The sequence below is a fragment of the Mus musculus genome, chromosome 7 (assembly GCF_000001635.26).
Source record: "Mus musculus strain C57BL/6J chromosome 7, GRCm38.p6 C57BL/6J".
Lineage (NCBI taxonomy): Eukaryota > Metazoa > Chordata > Mammalia > Rodentia > Muridae > Mus > Mus musculus.
In genome coordinates this window covers 140,092,341-140,105,709 of record NC_000073.6, presented here as the reverse complement: position 1 = coordinate 140,105,709, position 13,369 = coordinate 140,092,341, and the positions used below count along the sequence as shown (strand labels likewise).

The window sequence follows — 13,369 nt, the reverse complement described above, 5'->3', positions numbered from 1 at the left end:
CTATTTGTGTGTTTTTAACTTCATCATCTTAACCACATACAGCGTCAAACACTTTAGAATCAGTGTGCAGCCATCCCCACCATCATGCTCTGGGGCTCTGGTCTCTAGACCTTCATCTTCCCAAGCTAAAACTGTCTCTGTTAGACACTGACTCCCAACCCCACTTCACAGCCTCTGGCACCAACCCTTTTACTTTATGAGAATGGGATGACTCCAGGTGCCTCAAGGGTGAAATTAGAAGCCAGGCAGTGGTGGCGCATGCCTTTAATCCCAGCACTTGGGAGGCAGAGGCAGGTGGATTTCTGAGTTCAAGCCCAGCCTGGTCTACAGAGTGAGTTTCAGAACAGCCAGAGCTATACAGAGAAACCCTGTCTCAAAAAAAAAAAAAAACAAACAAAAAAACAAAAAAAAAGTGGAATTAGAGTAATTGTTATGGTGCTTGTATAAAGCAATGCACAGTATTCCCCCCCCCCCCAACACACACACCTCTCTCAAGGTGATGTTCTTAAAATGCTAAAAGTTGGGTAGGATTCATGAGTGGATTTGTAAGACCCTGAAGGAACTCTTGTAGCCCTTTTCCTATGAAGTTGAAATGAGAAGGGGTGAGGAAGGGCCAGGAAGTCTGTCTCCACCAGACAGCAAATCTCCTTCGACTTCTTGCTTCTAGAACTGTGAGAAGTTAATCCATTGAGTTGTAGCATGTCAGAAGTCTAAGCTAAGACAAATATCCTCTGAGTTCATTCGAGTTGTAGTAGATGTGTTTAAAGCCTAATATCTTATACTGAGATGAAGACTTGTCATTTATTCTCACAGTAATGTGATACTTATTTTTAAGCCATCTCATATGCATATTGCGTATACATATTGATCAACATGTATATGTCTTGAACTCCCGAATGTAAGCAGTCCTGATTCCGCCTTCCAGATAACTGTGACTGCACTTGCATTCCCCCATCCTGAGCCAGATAATACATATGGACAGTGCCTGGCTTCCCACCATCTGGGCTACAGTGCATGGTAGGACAGTGTCTTAGTCAGGGTTTCTATTCCTGCACAAAACTTCATGACCAAGAAGTAAGTTGGGGAGGAAAGGATTTATTCAGCTTATACTTCCACATTGCTGTTCATCACCAAAGGAAGTCAGGACTGGAACTCAAGCAGGTCAGGAACTTGAAGGCAGGTTATGATGTAGATGCCATGGAGGAGTGTTGTTTACTGGATTGTATCCCCCGGCTTGCTCAGCTTGCTTTCTTATAGAACCCAGGACTATCAGCCCAAGGATGGCACCACCCATAGTGGGCTGGGCCCTCTCCCCTTGATCATTAATTGGGAAAATGCCTTACAGCTGGGTCTCATGGAGGCGTTTCCTCAAGGGGGGTTCCTTTCTCTGTGATAACTCCAGTTTGGGTCAAGTTGACACACAAAACCAGCCAGTATAGAGAGTGACCTTCTACCCTGGCCCTAGCATTTTGGTAGAATTTTGGCTAGGATCCCAAGATCTGCTATGCCCAGAGCGTCCTTGTGGGGAAATGACTACCTAATTGCTGTGGCAGAAGGGCGTCAGAGCCACTCTGCAGCACCTTCAGTACCCATCAGTGTGAGAGTGGAGACTCATACGGAAGCAATTTCCATCTGAACTGCAGATGTTTGCACAAATTTCACCCAGTGGGGAAAGGCCAGCTGGGGGCTACATAGTGAGACCTTATCTCAAATAAACAAGAATGGGGTTTGGAGAGTTTGAGGGTTGAGACCTGCCTAAACTCCAGATTAAGACATACATCATAACCAAGTACTCAAAGTTTGTTATGAAGTTAATACAGAGTCCAGACCGTGGTAAGTGACATGGTCCACCGTGTCACCCAACCAGAGCTTCCTGTTCTGGGAGCCAGACCTCAGGGCCTTTCTCCTGGTAAAGCTCACTTTTCCCTAGAAGAGGGCATTGGATTCCCTCAAACTGTAGTTATAGACAGTTTCGAGCCACCACGTGGGTGATAGGGATCAAACCTGGGTCCACTGGAAGAGCAGCTAGTGCTTTTAACCATTGAGCCATCTCTCCAGCCCCAGTGTTCACTTATTAAAGCTGGGCACACAAGAAAGTATGTGTTAGCCATTGATTGACACACAGCATAGAATAAACAGGCAAAGATGGCAACCACCCAATAGGGGAAGCCTTGAAACTGACGCATTGAAATCATTAATCATTCGTTTTATTTTGTTCTTTTTTTATTATTATTATATGTAAGTACACTGTAGCTGTCTTCAGACACTCCAGAAGAGGGAGTCAGATCTCATTACGGATGGTTGTGAGCCACCATGTGGTTGCTGGGATTTGAACTTCGGACCTTCGGAAGAGCAGTTGGGTGCTCTTACCCACTGAGCCATCTCACCAACCCCTATTTTGTTCTTTTAAAATATGCTTTTTTGCAAATGCTGTTCCTGCATTCATCCCTGTGTACCACATCTGTGCCTGGTGCCTCAGAGGCCAGAAACAAGCTATGGATCCCTTGGAACTGGAGTTACAGATGGCTGTGAACCACCAACCCCAAGTCCCTTGGAAGAGCAGCCAGTGCTCTTACCCACTGAACCATCTCTCCAGCCCCTCATTGGTTTAATTTCTGTGTGTTCACTGAGCACATACCTCAGTCATTTGATTCTGAAAAGTGGGACAGTGTTTAAGATGTCTCGTGGGAAATTCGGCTCAACCCTGGGTCTAGCATAGCTCTCCCAGGCCGTTGTGTTAGGTCTGCTCTAGCAGAATAGGAACCCACCCAGAGCCATCAGCTTCTAGCTGACTCCTGGCTTTAGAGTTCAAGAAAATTCGATGTGTGCAGACTACCCTAAGAAGGCTCTCCCCTGGTGATGCTCTCAGCTACTTAAAACTATTTGGTCTCCAGGCCCAGTGCAACCTGGGGGTTTGATTTGGTTTTGCTTCTACTGGCTTGCCTCCTGGACTGGTCCTAATCCCTTGAAGGCATTCACAACCGAAGCAGAAAGCCCTCCCCTTACCTCTCACACTTTACCTATCACTGCCACCAAGCTGGACAGCAGTGGCCAGCCATACCAGAGCCATCTGGATTGGGGCATCAGAGATCATTGGGCTAAGGCTGTGCCTGACCAGTTTTCACGGATGCTTCTTAAGGCATTTTTCTGCTTCCCACACAAACTTATTTTCTGAACTTTCCCGCAATCTGCCTGGCTTCAGAGTTTTGCATGTCACCCCAGTTACCCAGCTGTTGGGCCCGCCTCTCCTCTGGCCCCGCCCCAATCCATGTGGCACCGCCCGGATGACAACACCCGCCCCCTACCAATCCTGCGGCCATGGTTGCGCTCAAGGGCATCCCGAAGGTGCTGTCTCCTGAGCTGTTGTTCGCGCTTGCGCGGATGGGGCATGGAGACGAAATTGGTGAGCACGAAAAGCTGGCAGCGCGGCCCTCTGACAGGGGTGCGATCCTCGTAGGAGCCCTTAACTGGTAGCGTTCAGGAAAGACTGTGGACACTGCCGCAATCATCTTGCCCTTCGGAGCAGGAAGCTATTCAGCTGCTTGAGGAAAGAGCTGAGCTGAGGCCTGAGATTGGACCAGGTCATAGAACTACAAGAAGGGCAAACCAGGTCCAAGTTCAGCGGCGGGGTAATTCCCAGACGTCCCACATGACTTCCCAGGCTACCGGGAGATCTGCCCGTTTCTTGATCCGTGGTCAGGTGCTCTAGGGCAAGGCGGGAAAACACAGAGGCCTCTCTCTCTCTCTCTCTCTCTCTCTCTCTCTCTCTCTCTCTCTCTCTCTCTCTCTCCTTCTCTCTCCTTCTCTCTTTCTTTTTTCTTAACCATCTGAAAGGGATTACGGGGTGGCCCACGATCTGACCCACTAACTGGAGTGAGAGAGATATACTGGTCTGGCTTGAGGACATCCCAGATGGTGGGTGGACTGTGCTAGTGCACAGGGATGTGTGGCTTGTAGATATCTGTGACTATGTAAGGTGACCATCTGGGAGGGAGAACTGCACTGATTCCAGCCCATCTTTCGCCTTTCTGTCTTTCCAGTCCTTGCTGATGCGAACTTCCCTACCTCCTCCATCTGCCAGTGCGGACCTGTGGAGATCCGAGCAGACGGTGAGCACCACGGGGCTGGGGTATGAGCACCACAGGGCTGGGGTGCAAACAGTCCTGGTTCCGTGGCCTCTCTATCCTGGCCCCTCATTCCGGTTGGCTGGTTGCTTAAATTTTGTGGTCCAAAAATGAAAGTTGTAGACAGGTGGGGTTGCAGGTCATGGTGGGAGCAAAAGCCTGAACCCAGCTCTGCCCTCCTAGGCCTGGACATCCCACAGCTTCTGGAGGCTGTGCTGAGGCTCCTGCCCCTGGACACCTACGTGGAAAGCCCGGTGAGGACCAAAGGCTGAGCTGCTGATCCGGGCCCGTTTCCCCTTTGCTAGATTTCATATGGCTATATATGCCAAAAGGGCCCCCTCCCTCAGAGGAGCCAGGGAGGTGCCTGAGGCCGCAGAGCTCACCCCTGTCTCCCCAGGCTGCTGTCATGGACCTGGTGCCCAGTGACAAGGAGAAGGGCCTGCAGACCCCGATATGGAAGCGTTATGAATCCCTTCTTCTCGAAGCTGACTGTAAAGTGAGTGCAGCCCCAACCATGGGACGCTCTGTCTCCTGGCATCTGGGCTCTGAAGGGTGAATCGTGGGAGTGGACAGGGAAGAGGTGTGTCTGAGCCCTGTGGCCACCTCCCTCTCTTCCCAAGCCTCTTCCCCCCAGAATCCTGACTTATCCTATCCGCCCTGGGAGTTGGTCCCATTTGAGCCAGAGGATTGTGGGCTCCAGGATGGGGTCCCCTCTAACCTATAGATGTACACCCTCACCCTAGGTCTTGCTCTTTGCCACCTCATTCTTGCTAAGGTCTGCCTGTCACACAGCCCACATCCCTGCCTGGCAGGGGACACACCTATTCTCCAAAGGAGCCGTTTGGTCTGAGCAGGACCCCTTGAGTACTCTTGTCCTAAGCAGGGGACTTTGAAGGCAGATAAAAAAACCAAAGATATTTATGTAACAATTTGTAACAGTACAAAATTACAGTTATAAAATAGTAATGAAAATAATGTGGTTAGAGGTCACTTCAGCATAAGGTATTAAAAAGTAGTCACAACATCAGGAAGTGTCTTAGGGTTTCACTACTGTGAACAGACACCGTGACCAAGGCAATGCCTATAAGGACAACATTTAATTGAGCTGGCTTACAGGTTCAGAGGTTCAGTCCATTACCATCAAGGTGGGAGCATGGCAGCATCCAGGCAGGCATGGTGCAGGCAGAGCTGAGAGTTCTACATCTTCATCTGAAGGCTGCTAGTGGAAGACTGGCTTCCAGTGAGCTAGGATGAGAACTTAAAGCCCATGCCCACAGTGACACACCTACTCCAACAAGGCCACACCTCCAAATAGTGCCACTCCTGGGCCCAAGCATATTCAACCATGACAGGAAGGTTGAGAATCACTGATCTAAAGGCTTGCTGAGCTGAGTTCATACCCAACAGGCACCTTGTCCATCACAGGCTCAGACAGAGAAGAGATATAAAAGATACCCCTTGTCTCTGGATCCTTGAAACTCCAGCATCAGGAGAACCAGAAGATTGGAGCCTAGAAGACCAGGGTTCCATTGCTGCTGCCTCCTGGCTATCTCCTGATGAGGGACTCAAATCAGGAGTCCACCTAGAGGACTTTCAGACAAGGTCCCTCCAACCATGCCTTTTTGTCTTCTAGAAAACCCTGATGAAGCTAGAGAGATTTGAATTTTATGAACGTGCAAAAAAGGCATTTGCTGTGGTTGCAACCGGGTGAGTGTGTCTGCTGCATCTGGGTGACTTATTCAGGTCCCTGGGAAATGCCTCCACTCCTGCTTTGCCCATGAAGGTGAGAGGGATTGCTGAGCAGGTGGGATAGAAGCAGAAAGGGATCTGTTTTCTCTGAGAGCAAAGTTGGAGTCCCAGCACCCTGACCCTCCTGCAGGGAGATGGCACTCTATGGAAACATCATCCTCAAGAAGGGAACTCTTGACCTCGGACCCTCATAGAGACCACCTTCCCTTGGCAGCAACCAGACCTGGACATCAGCCTCGGGCTCAAGAAGATGGCAGATCTTGAGAGACTCTGCTGACCCTGACAAATTCCCCCTTCCATGACTTGTGAGATTGATCGGGGAGGGAGTCATTGTCAAGCTTTAATCTAAAGGTTTTGTAGTCATGAACTTGTCTTGTGGTGAGTTCCATGGATGCCATCAGCTCCCAAGGAAGCATCCCCTACGTGCCCGTGACGAATCCTCAGTTAGGAAATCCACATGGAAAGAAGCATGGTGATTTGAGGGCTGGGAGCTGAGCAGGAGCTAGGCCTGGGTAGGAACCTGGGAGCTGGACAGGGTCTGTGGCTGTGGCCTGGGCCTAGGCCCAGTGGTTGATGTTGAGTAAGATGCACAGCAGGGGGCTGGAGCTGGTTGCACTAGGCTTGTATGGGGTAGGGGCTTCTGTATTAGCCACTTGGATTGCAATATACAGTGATTCTTGAGTAGGCCCAATCTCTGAGCTCGGAGCCAGAGGGCAAGTGACAGCCGGGCCGGGCATCTTAGATAGAAGGCCTCTGACACTCAGAGATGACTGCTCAGCTGCTAGTAATGGTAAACTGTCCTCTCTGGTTCAAGGTCAGAGAGGTCTGGGTGTGGGCTGGATCCCATGCAGATGTTTGGTAGGTTGAGCACCCCACTACCTATGCATGAGCAGCTATGTTAGGCCCAGGAACTCAGATGCAATGTGGCTGCTCCCAGCTTTGAATCCTCAGTTGTCCCAGGAGGTAAAGGATCAGCTGAGGCTCAGTATAGCCAGAGATGAGGGGAAGAACCCAGGCAGACAAGAAACTGTTTCCCTACTGAGTGCTTGGACTGGATCTCCAGCACTTGTCTACAGACAACTGGTGAATGTTCGTAGCAGCTTTGTCTATACTTGCCAAAAGGGGCAAACCAACTGAGTTCAGTAGGTGACTAGACAGTCCCTTTGATAGAGCAAGTGCTCTTATCTCTCCAGCCCCAGTTACATCCTTTAGGAGGAAATGGCCCCAGAGGTTCCTGGCTCAGGCAAAACTAGAATGAAACCTGGTCACAGTCACCCTCCTGGGCCAGTAGATGCTTTTGGTCCCAATAAAACACCAGGCACTTGGAACACCAGCATCTGCAGGTCCTCTACTTAGATTCAGGGAGTGGGGAGGTGAGACAGCTCAAATTTTGATCATGGATCCAACCTCACGGGCACTAGACAGAGTGTTTCACAAGGCACTGTTTTCAGACCACCTGGGCCTGGGTTATTCTCATGGTCTCTGGCCATCTCTAACTTGACGGAGGAGTGACAAGAAGAGGTTTGATCACAATCTGCATGGTCAGTTCTGCTCGATTGAGAATTGCCTGGAAATGCTAGCAAAGCATCTCCGAGTCGATCTGGAGGTGCTCAGAGGATTACCTATGCAGGGGAAGACCTGCCCTCAGCGTTTCCAGGACTAGGCTGGAGGTCACGAGTGCTAATACGAGAAAGGAGAGCAGCTGCGGTGCCCTCTGGGATCTGGTGCTACCTGAGACCTGAGCAGGATGCTGGCGCCTCTGCAGAGGCTGCTCTACCGAGGGTGGGCCACGGACAGATTCATTTAGGTCCTTAGCGGGATGACAGGTGGGACTACTCTGTGATGAAGGCTAGACCTTGAGGTCACTGTCAGAGCCTGGCAGTTCATCTTCAGGACCCTGGACTTGTCTGTAAGATGGAATGTTGGGCTGTAATGTGGGGGTACTAAGTTTTTCTGTAATGCGGACTCATCTGCAGCGTGGGAGCAATGGGATCAAATAGTTTGAAGACCCCAGATTCAACTATGAGATAGAACCTGGGTTCCTGCTTTGTGGGGCTTGGAGGCCAAGGTGCGCATGAGGCTTCACTCCCCCGCTCATGTCCTTGGAGGAGTGGGGACAAGAGACTTGGAAGAGTGTGAGACTGGTAGATAACCTATGTAGCTGCCTGGGCTTGGGGTGCGTTGAGATGGAGAGCTGGTGGCCTCTGTTAAGATGTTTGTTCCGCCTGAGCTACCGGGGCTGGAAAATGTGTGCCTCTGGGCCCCTTTAATGCGTTTCACTGCACAGATGGGATTGGTAGTCACCTACACACTCATCAACCTGTGTCACACACAACCTTACCCCTCTTCAAGCATCTCCTCAGACTCCTTTGTGGGAAGTCCAGGATGGGCTTCCCTTCTGAGGCTGATGCTGCTAACTGGTCTAACTGCACTGACTGCTTGGCACATCTATCACTTCATCCCTATGTTCAGAGAATTGGACCCAAAGAGAATTGTTCACGAGCTGAGGGTCAACTAAACCTTGTGCCCCGTCCATCAGAAGCCTCTGGTGAGCCATAGGTAGGACAGCATAGTTCTTCCTCCAAGATGCAGCTTCTCTGTCCCAGAATTGTTGGTCTTAAAGACACGCATTCCTCCCACCAATTTTCAGGTATTTATTTTTTTTTTTTACTAGCTGGGGAGACTCAGTGGTCACAACAGCCTAGACCTCAGGAAAGGAGTGGAAGAGTGGTTAGGGCTTTCAAGAATCCTCCATAGAGTGGGCGAGGTGGTCAAGGTCCTCCTCTGGTCCCTGCAGCACCTGACGATACAGGATGGGCCGTGACTGGGGCACTTCTTCATCCTGGACATCGTCAGACATGGGATGGTCTATGCTGTCAAGATCCAGTTCTGGACCCTGAAGAGGACTGCGAAGATGGCTCAGGATATCCTCAGTCTCCACCCAGGTCATGGCATCTGTGGAGAAGGAGACGTAGATATAGCCTCCCTCACAAGATCCTTCCCACTAGCCTCCTGTCCGAATGGGCCCCATGATGTGACCTCGATCCCGCTCTGACCTGGACGCTTTTCCTCGGCAGCTGCAGGCTTCTGTTTGGGTTCAGGAAGCAGTGGCCCCAGCTGGTTGTCCTTTTCAAGAGGCTCCAGGGCTCTAGTATCCCAGACCCTGCCAACCCAAGTAGAATAAGGTTCACACTCAGATGGGGAGAGTTAGACATGGCTAGCCCCACTTTCAAAGACGTTCTCTGCCCCTAGACAGCTGCTGGCCCTGGGAAGCCACTCCACACCCACCCACCTTACCTCTCTGTAAGGCCTGGGACAAGTTCATGGCTCTGTGACCCTAGCATCTCTAATGCACTAAGAGCAGGGATGGGACCCAAGAAGGTTAGAACCTTCCCTGAGCAGGGTCCTCAAGGGCAAGGGAGTAGGTAATATACTGTTCTAAAACATGGCCCATTGGAGGCTGCAGGGAGAACTGGATCTGGAAAATGGCCTGTGGTCCCTGCTCCTGGGAGGGAACTCCCAAGGAGGGATGCCTGTGGGATTTGAGTATCACTTCCTCCTAGAAGCTTCTGAATAGCCATGTTCTCCAATTCCCCCAGTGCACCAGCCCACACTTGCCCTCTGGGACACTTACTTCTCTGTTTCCTGTTCAGGGAACACATGTTTGCCTTTGGTCTTGACAGGGACCTAGGAGAGGGAGTCACAGGTGGGGATTCTGCTAGTTAGTGACCCAAGGTTGGAGGACACCAGGGAGAGACCCACCAACAGGCTGGGCTTCAGTTCAACTGTGTTTAACTCTAGGGGATGAGGATTATCATGGCTATCAGAACTGCAGAGAGAGGATTTAGGACACCAGCCTGTTCCCAAATTGCCAGCCTTCCCAAAACCCAGCCAGCTTAGGAGAAAATAGAGCTCTTCTGCTGGTACCCAGGGCTCACTGTGGACTCTGCACCCTCACTCCACCCCAGTATTTTGCACTAATTAAGGCTATGCTTGCCCCTCCCCATCCTGGCTAGTGGCCCAGAAGGTAGTCAGCTCCTCTGAATGCAATACCTTAATGAAGACAAAGTACCAAGAAGGACGTGAGGCACAGGGTGACCCTGGGAAAGTGCCCAGCTCCAAGAAGCTGTGGATGGCTGTGGAGGGTGGGCCTCCCTCATCCTCTTTTTTCTGCCACATGTGCAGAGTGAGTGGACTTGGCCCAGGGCAAGCTCAGTGAATTTTCAGCCAGGGCAACTGTTTCTAGTCTATAAACCATCCTCTAAGTGAGTGTGCCCAGGGTAGTATGGAGAGGACCCTCTCACACAGGGTCTTCTGAGGCATTTGGACTGCCACGTCCCTACCCATAATCATCTGTGTCATGACCAATATCCTCTCATCCTGGGGCTGCCTGAACACCAGGAAGGACCATGTTTTCCCATCCTGGGGTCACCTGGGTGTCATGGAGGCTCACATACGTCCTTCTGGTTGCCCGGCTGTTATAGAGACCCATGTCCTCACCGGTTAACCTCAGTGTCTTGGAGATTTGCCCAGGAGACCCCAGAAGGGCTCAAACCCTTCTCTTCCTGAGGCCCCTCATCTGTGCTCACATGGTGCCGCTACCAGATTCACCACACATCCCTGCTTGCCTCGCCAGCTTAGGGGGTGGAGAGAAAGAAGTCCTTTCCGGTATTTCCTGCTAACTGGGGCAGAGGCCAGCAGCCAGGAATGGAGCTGGACAGAGGGGCCCCTTGCATACCTGGTGTGCTGGAGCTGCGCCTGCCTCCCACAGCAGTGCAGCCACCAAACAGGTGGCCAGGAGAAACCTAGGGGACCAGAGAGAGAATGTGAGGTGGTGAGGGAGTCAAGACCTGCTGGAGCTGCTGGTGTGTGTGTGTCATAGGCAGAGAGACCAAGGTCGGTCTCTGCTGATCCATTGTTAGATCTTGACTCTGGCCTCACAGAAAAGGACCTGCAGGCAGAGTAAGCAAGCAAAATGCTCAGGACACCCCTGCTCTGTGTCTTGATGCCAAGCTCTCCACCTGTGGCCAAGACACCTCATGCCCTGCTATGACAGGACACTGGCAGTGCTGAAGATTCCAGAGGCTACACAAGGACACACATGTGGGCTTGCACACACATGCATACATATGCCTGAAAATGTTGACAGGGGTGGGGGATGGAGGCCCTAGCACATGGCCATGCCCCACAGTATCCCTGAGGCCACAATCCATGGTATTGGGAATAACTTCTAGTGGCTAGTAGCCCCAGCCCCATCATGAAGACGGAAGAAATACTGAACACGTGGGTCTAAAGAGATGTGCATGTATGTGAAGTATATGTGTGTTTGTTGGTATATGGCATGCATGTATATACGTGTGTGTGTGTGTGTGTGTGTGTGTGTGTGTGTGTGTGTGTGTGTGTGTGTTGAATGAAGCCTCACAGAAAACTCTCGTCTCTATGATTCAGCCCTTTGGGATAGGGTTCAAAGGCCTCAGGTAAGGACCTGGACACAGACTTGAATACACATGTCTCACCTCAGGACCACTAGGCAAAGGCCTATTTGTGTGCTGGGAAGAGAAATAAACATGGAGACCCTCATCCTAGCCTTTGTACTGCACACACACACACACACACTCTCTCTCTCTCTCTCTCTCTCTCTCTCTCTCTCTCTCTCTCTCTCTCTCTCTCTGCTTCCTTGATAACTAAGGTCCTGCAGGGGACGTAGGCCTCCCTGAGACACAAACCCTAGCTCCTGGGTGACCAACTCTCAGGTTCCCTGATTCCTGCACTGCCTCTACCCTGCCATCCCTCAAAGGCCTGCTACATATTCCCCTGCCTCGCCTACCTTGCTACTGTCCCTTTTGGGACATCACAGCCTGGAATGTTGCTTCTTCCCAGGGGAGATTTAGGACCTAATGTTCCTCTGGCTCAGGGACCCCATGGGACAAACCACCCTCATGCATAGTTGGAGGCCACTTGGAGGTAAACCCTGAGCTGCAGACCCGAGGGTGAGTGTTTTGCAGAAAAGAGGCCTTTCCCTCCCTCCCTCCCTCCCTCCCTCCCTCCCTCCCTCCCTCCCCTTCCTTTTTTCCTTCCTTCCTTCCTTCCTTCCTTCCTTCCTTCCTTCCTTCCTCTCACCCTCCATCCCTTCTTGTTTCCCTCCCTTCCTCCCTCTCTTCCTTCCTCCCTCTCCTCCTCTAAGACCCTCTCCTGGAATTAGGTTTCCGGTTGAGATGGAGTAACTCTCAGGGCCTCTCTCTAAGCCAGAGCTCCTAGACTCAGACCCAGTATGACCGTAACCACACAGCCAGGCCCACCCTGATCAATGCCCCCAGCTGCCAGCTTTTATGAGTAGAAAAGTTTGGGCCCAGAGGCCACGGCATCACCTCTTCATGACTGGGGCTCCTTTTCAGTGCTCTAGGCGAATGGCGAAGCTGTAGATCTCAGGGTCCAGGTGCCTGGTCCTCTTCCTTCTAACCCTGGTTTTATCTTTCCTACATGGGTGTGTCTGACCAGAGGTCAGGGGCCAGCAATCACTGAGCCATAAGCCACGCCTGCCCCACCATGTAGCGTGAGCAGAGAGCATAGACTGAGCCCCCAGGAGACTTTTGATCTCCCACCTGCCAGTTCTAAGACCTGCCCACTTTAGCACTAGACTTCCAGCCACAACCACAGCACCACTAACTAACTCCTACATTCCCCTCTCCTGCATAGATAGGCACTTGGCTCTGTGTCCTCTGTTATGCCTCAGCCCTCTATGCTATACTCCAGACTGCCAGCCCCAATACTCTTGTAGCTGAGTGGTCCCAGAGCCCCACCCCTTTCTTTTGGGACTTGGGATAGAGCAGTTGTTACTCCAAGAAGCAGCTGTACCTTGCAGTGCTCCCACCAAATCCCAGGTAAATGAGCACATCACCCTCAGAGAGGCAACTATATTCAAAGCTCAGGAAATGGATGTCCTCCTGGTGGGGACAGGCAGTGACTGCAGATAGCCAGAGCTTCAGGGAGTCCCAAGAACAAGGAAGCCCCTGGCCTGGGGTATGCCCCAGACTGTTGAAATTCAAAGAGACAATAGTGAGAAGCTACTCAAATACACAGTACCAAATATGTCATTATAACAACCCTCTTCAGAGTGATGGGGACAGGCACAGCATTGGAAGACTATGGTCCAATGTTTCTTCTGTAAGTCCAAGGTTGCCTTGTGTGGTGGTTTGGATAAAAATGTCTCTTTCATGGGCTTATGCATTTTAACACAGTAGCCTCGGCTGGTGGAACTGTTTGGGAAGGATTAGGAGATAAGGACTTATTAGAGTGTCATTGAGGGCAGGCTTTGAGGTTTCAAATGTCCATGCAGGGCCTGGTGAGATGGCTCAGCGGTTAAGAGCGCCGACTGCTCTTCCTAAGGTCCTGAGTTCAAATCCCAGCAACCACATAGTGGCTCAAATGTCCATGCCATTCTTAGTTACCTCTCTCTCTCTCTCTCTCTCTCTCTCTCTCTCTCTGTGTGTGTGTGT

At 51.2% G+C, this 13,369-nt stretch overlaps 2 protein-coding genes across 8 annotated transcripts; one reads left to right on the top strand and one right to left on the bottom strand.

Annotated features, from left to right (window-relative positions):
- The first annotated feature begins 877 nt into the window (after positions 1–877).
- Fuom (fucose mutarotase) lies at positions 878–7,899 on the top strand. 7 transcript variants are annotated; one of them, XR_003946558.1, is made up of 6 exons: positions 878–3,442; positions 4,041–4,109; positions 4,308–4,378; positions 4,522–4,620; positions 5,758–5,907; positions 6,004–6,240. XR_003946558.1 is itself a non-coding variant. In XM_030242965.1 (6 exons), the coding sequence occupies exons 1-6, from the start codon at positions 3,319–3,321 to the stop codon at positions 6,173–6,175; spliced, it is 525 nt and encodes a 174-aa protein (XP_030098825.1). In that variant the 5' UTR covers positions 878–3,318; the 3' UTR covers positions 6,176–6,240. The 7 variants fall into 7 exon arrangements, 5 of the variants coding, with proteins under 5 accessions (XP_030098825.1, XP_011248157.1, NP_001273146.1 ...); XM_030242965.1 differs by having other exon boundaries at positions 5,758–5,831; positions 6,088–6,240; XM_011249855.3 differs by having other exon boundaries at positions 5,758–5,831.
- A 607-nt stretch (positions 7,900–8,506) lies between these two features.
- Prap1 (proline-rich acidic protein 1) lies at positions 8,507–12,314 on the bottom strand. Its single transcript, NM_009475.2, has 5 exons — positions 12,242–12,314; positions 10,612–10,678; positions 9,508–9,560; positions 8,930–9,036; positions 8,507–8,828 (listed from the first exon to the last, which is right to left on the bottom strand). Exons 1-5 carry the CDS (start codon positions 12,247–12,249, stop codon positions 8,614–8,616), a joined length of 450 nt encoding a protein of 149 aa, NP_033501.2. The 5' UTR covers positions 12,250–12,314; the 3' UTR covers positions 8,507–8,613.
- Between the last annotated feature and the right edge of the window lie 1,055 nt (positions 12,315–13,369).

Excerpts from the sequence above, each read along its gene's own strand:
- Fuom (XM_030242965.1), top strand. The coding sequence starts at position 3,319 with ATGGTTGCGCTCAAGGGCATCCCGAAGGTGCTGTCTCCTGAGCTGTTG. Across the intron at positions 4,110-4,307 it reads TGTGGAGATCCGAGCAGACG|GCCTGGACATCCCACAGCTT; the intron begins GTGAGCACCACG and ends CTGCCCTCCTAG. Across the intron at positions 4,621-5,757 it reads TTCTCGAAGCTGACTGTAAA|AAAACCCTGATGAAGCTAGA; the intron begins GTGAGTGCAGCC and ends TTTGTCTTCTAG.
- Prap1 (NM_009475.2), bottom strand. Across the intron at positions 9,037-9,507 it reads CCTGAACAGGAAACAGAGAA|GGTCTGGGATACTAGAGCCC; the intron begins GTAAGTGTCCCA and ends TTGGGTTGGCAG. Across the intron at positions 8,829-8,929 it reads TGCCGAGGAAAAGCGTCCAG|ATGCCATGACCTGGGTGGAG; the intron begins GTCAGAGCGGGA and ends CCTTCTCCACAG.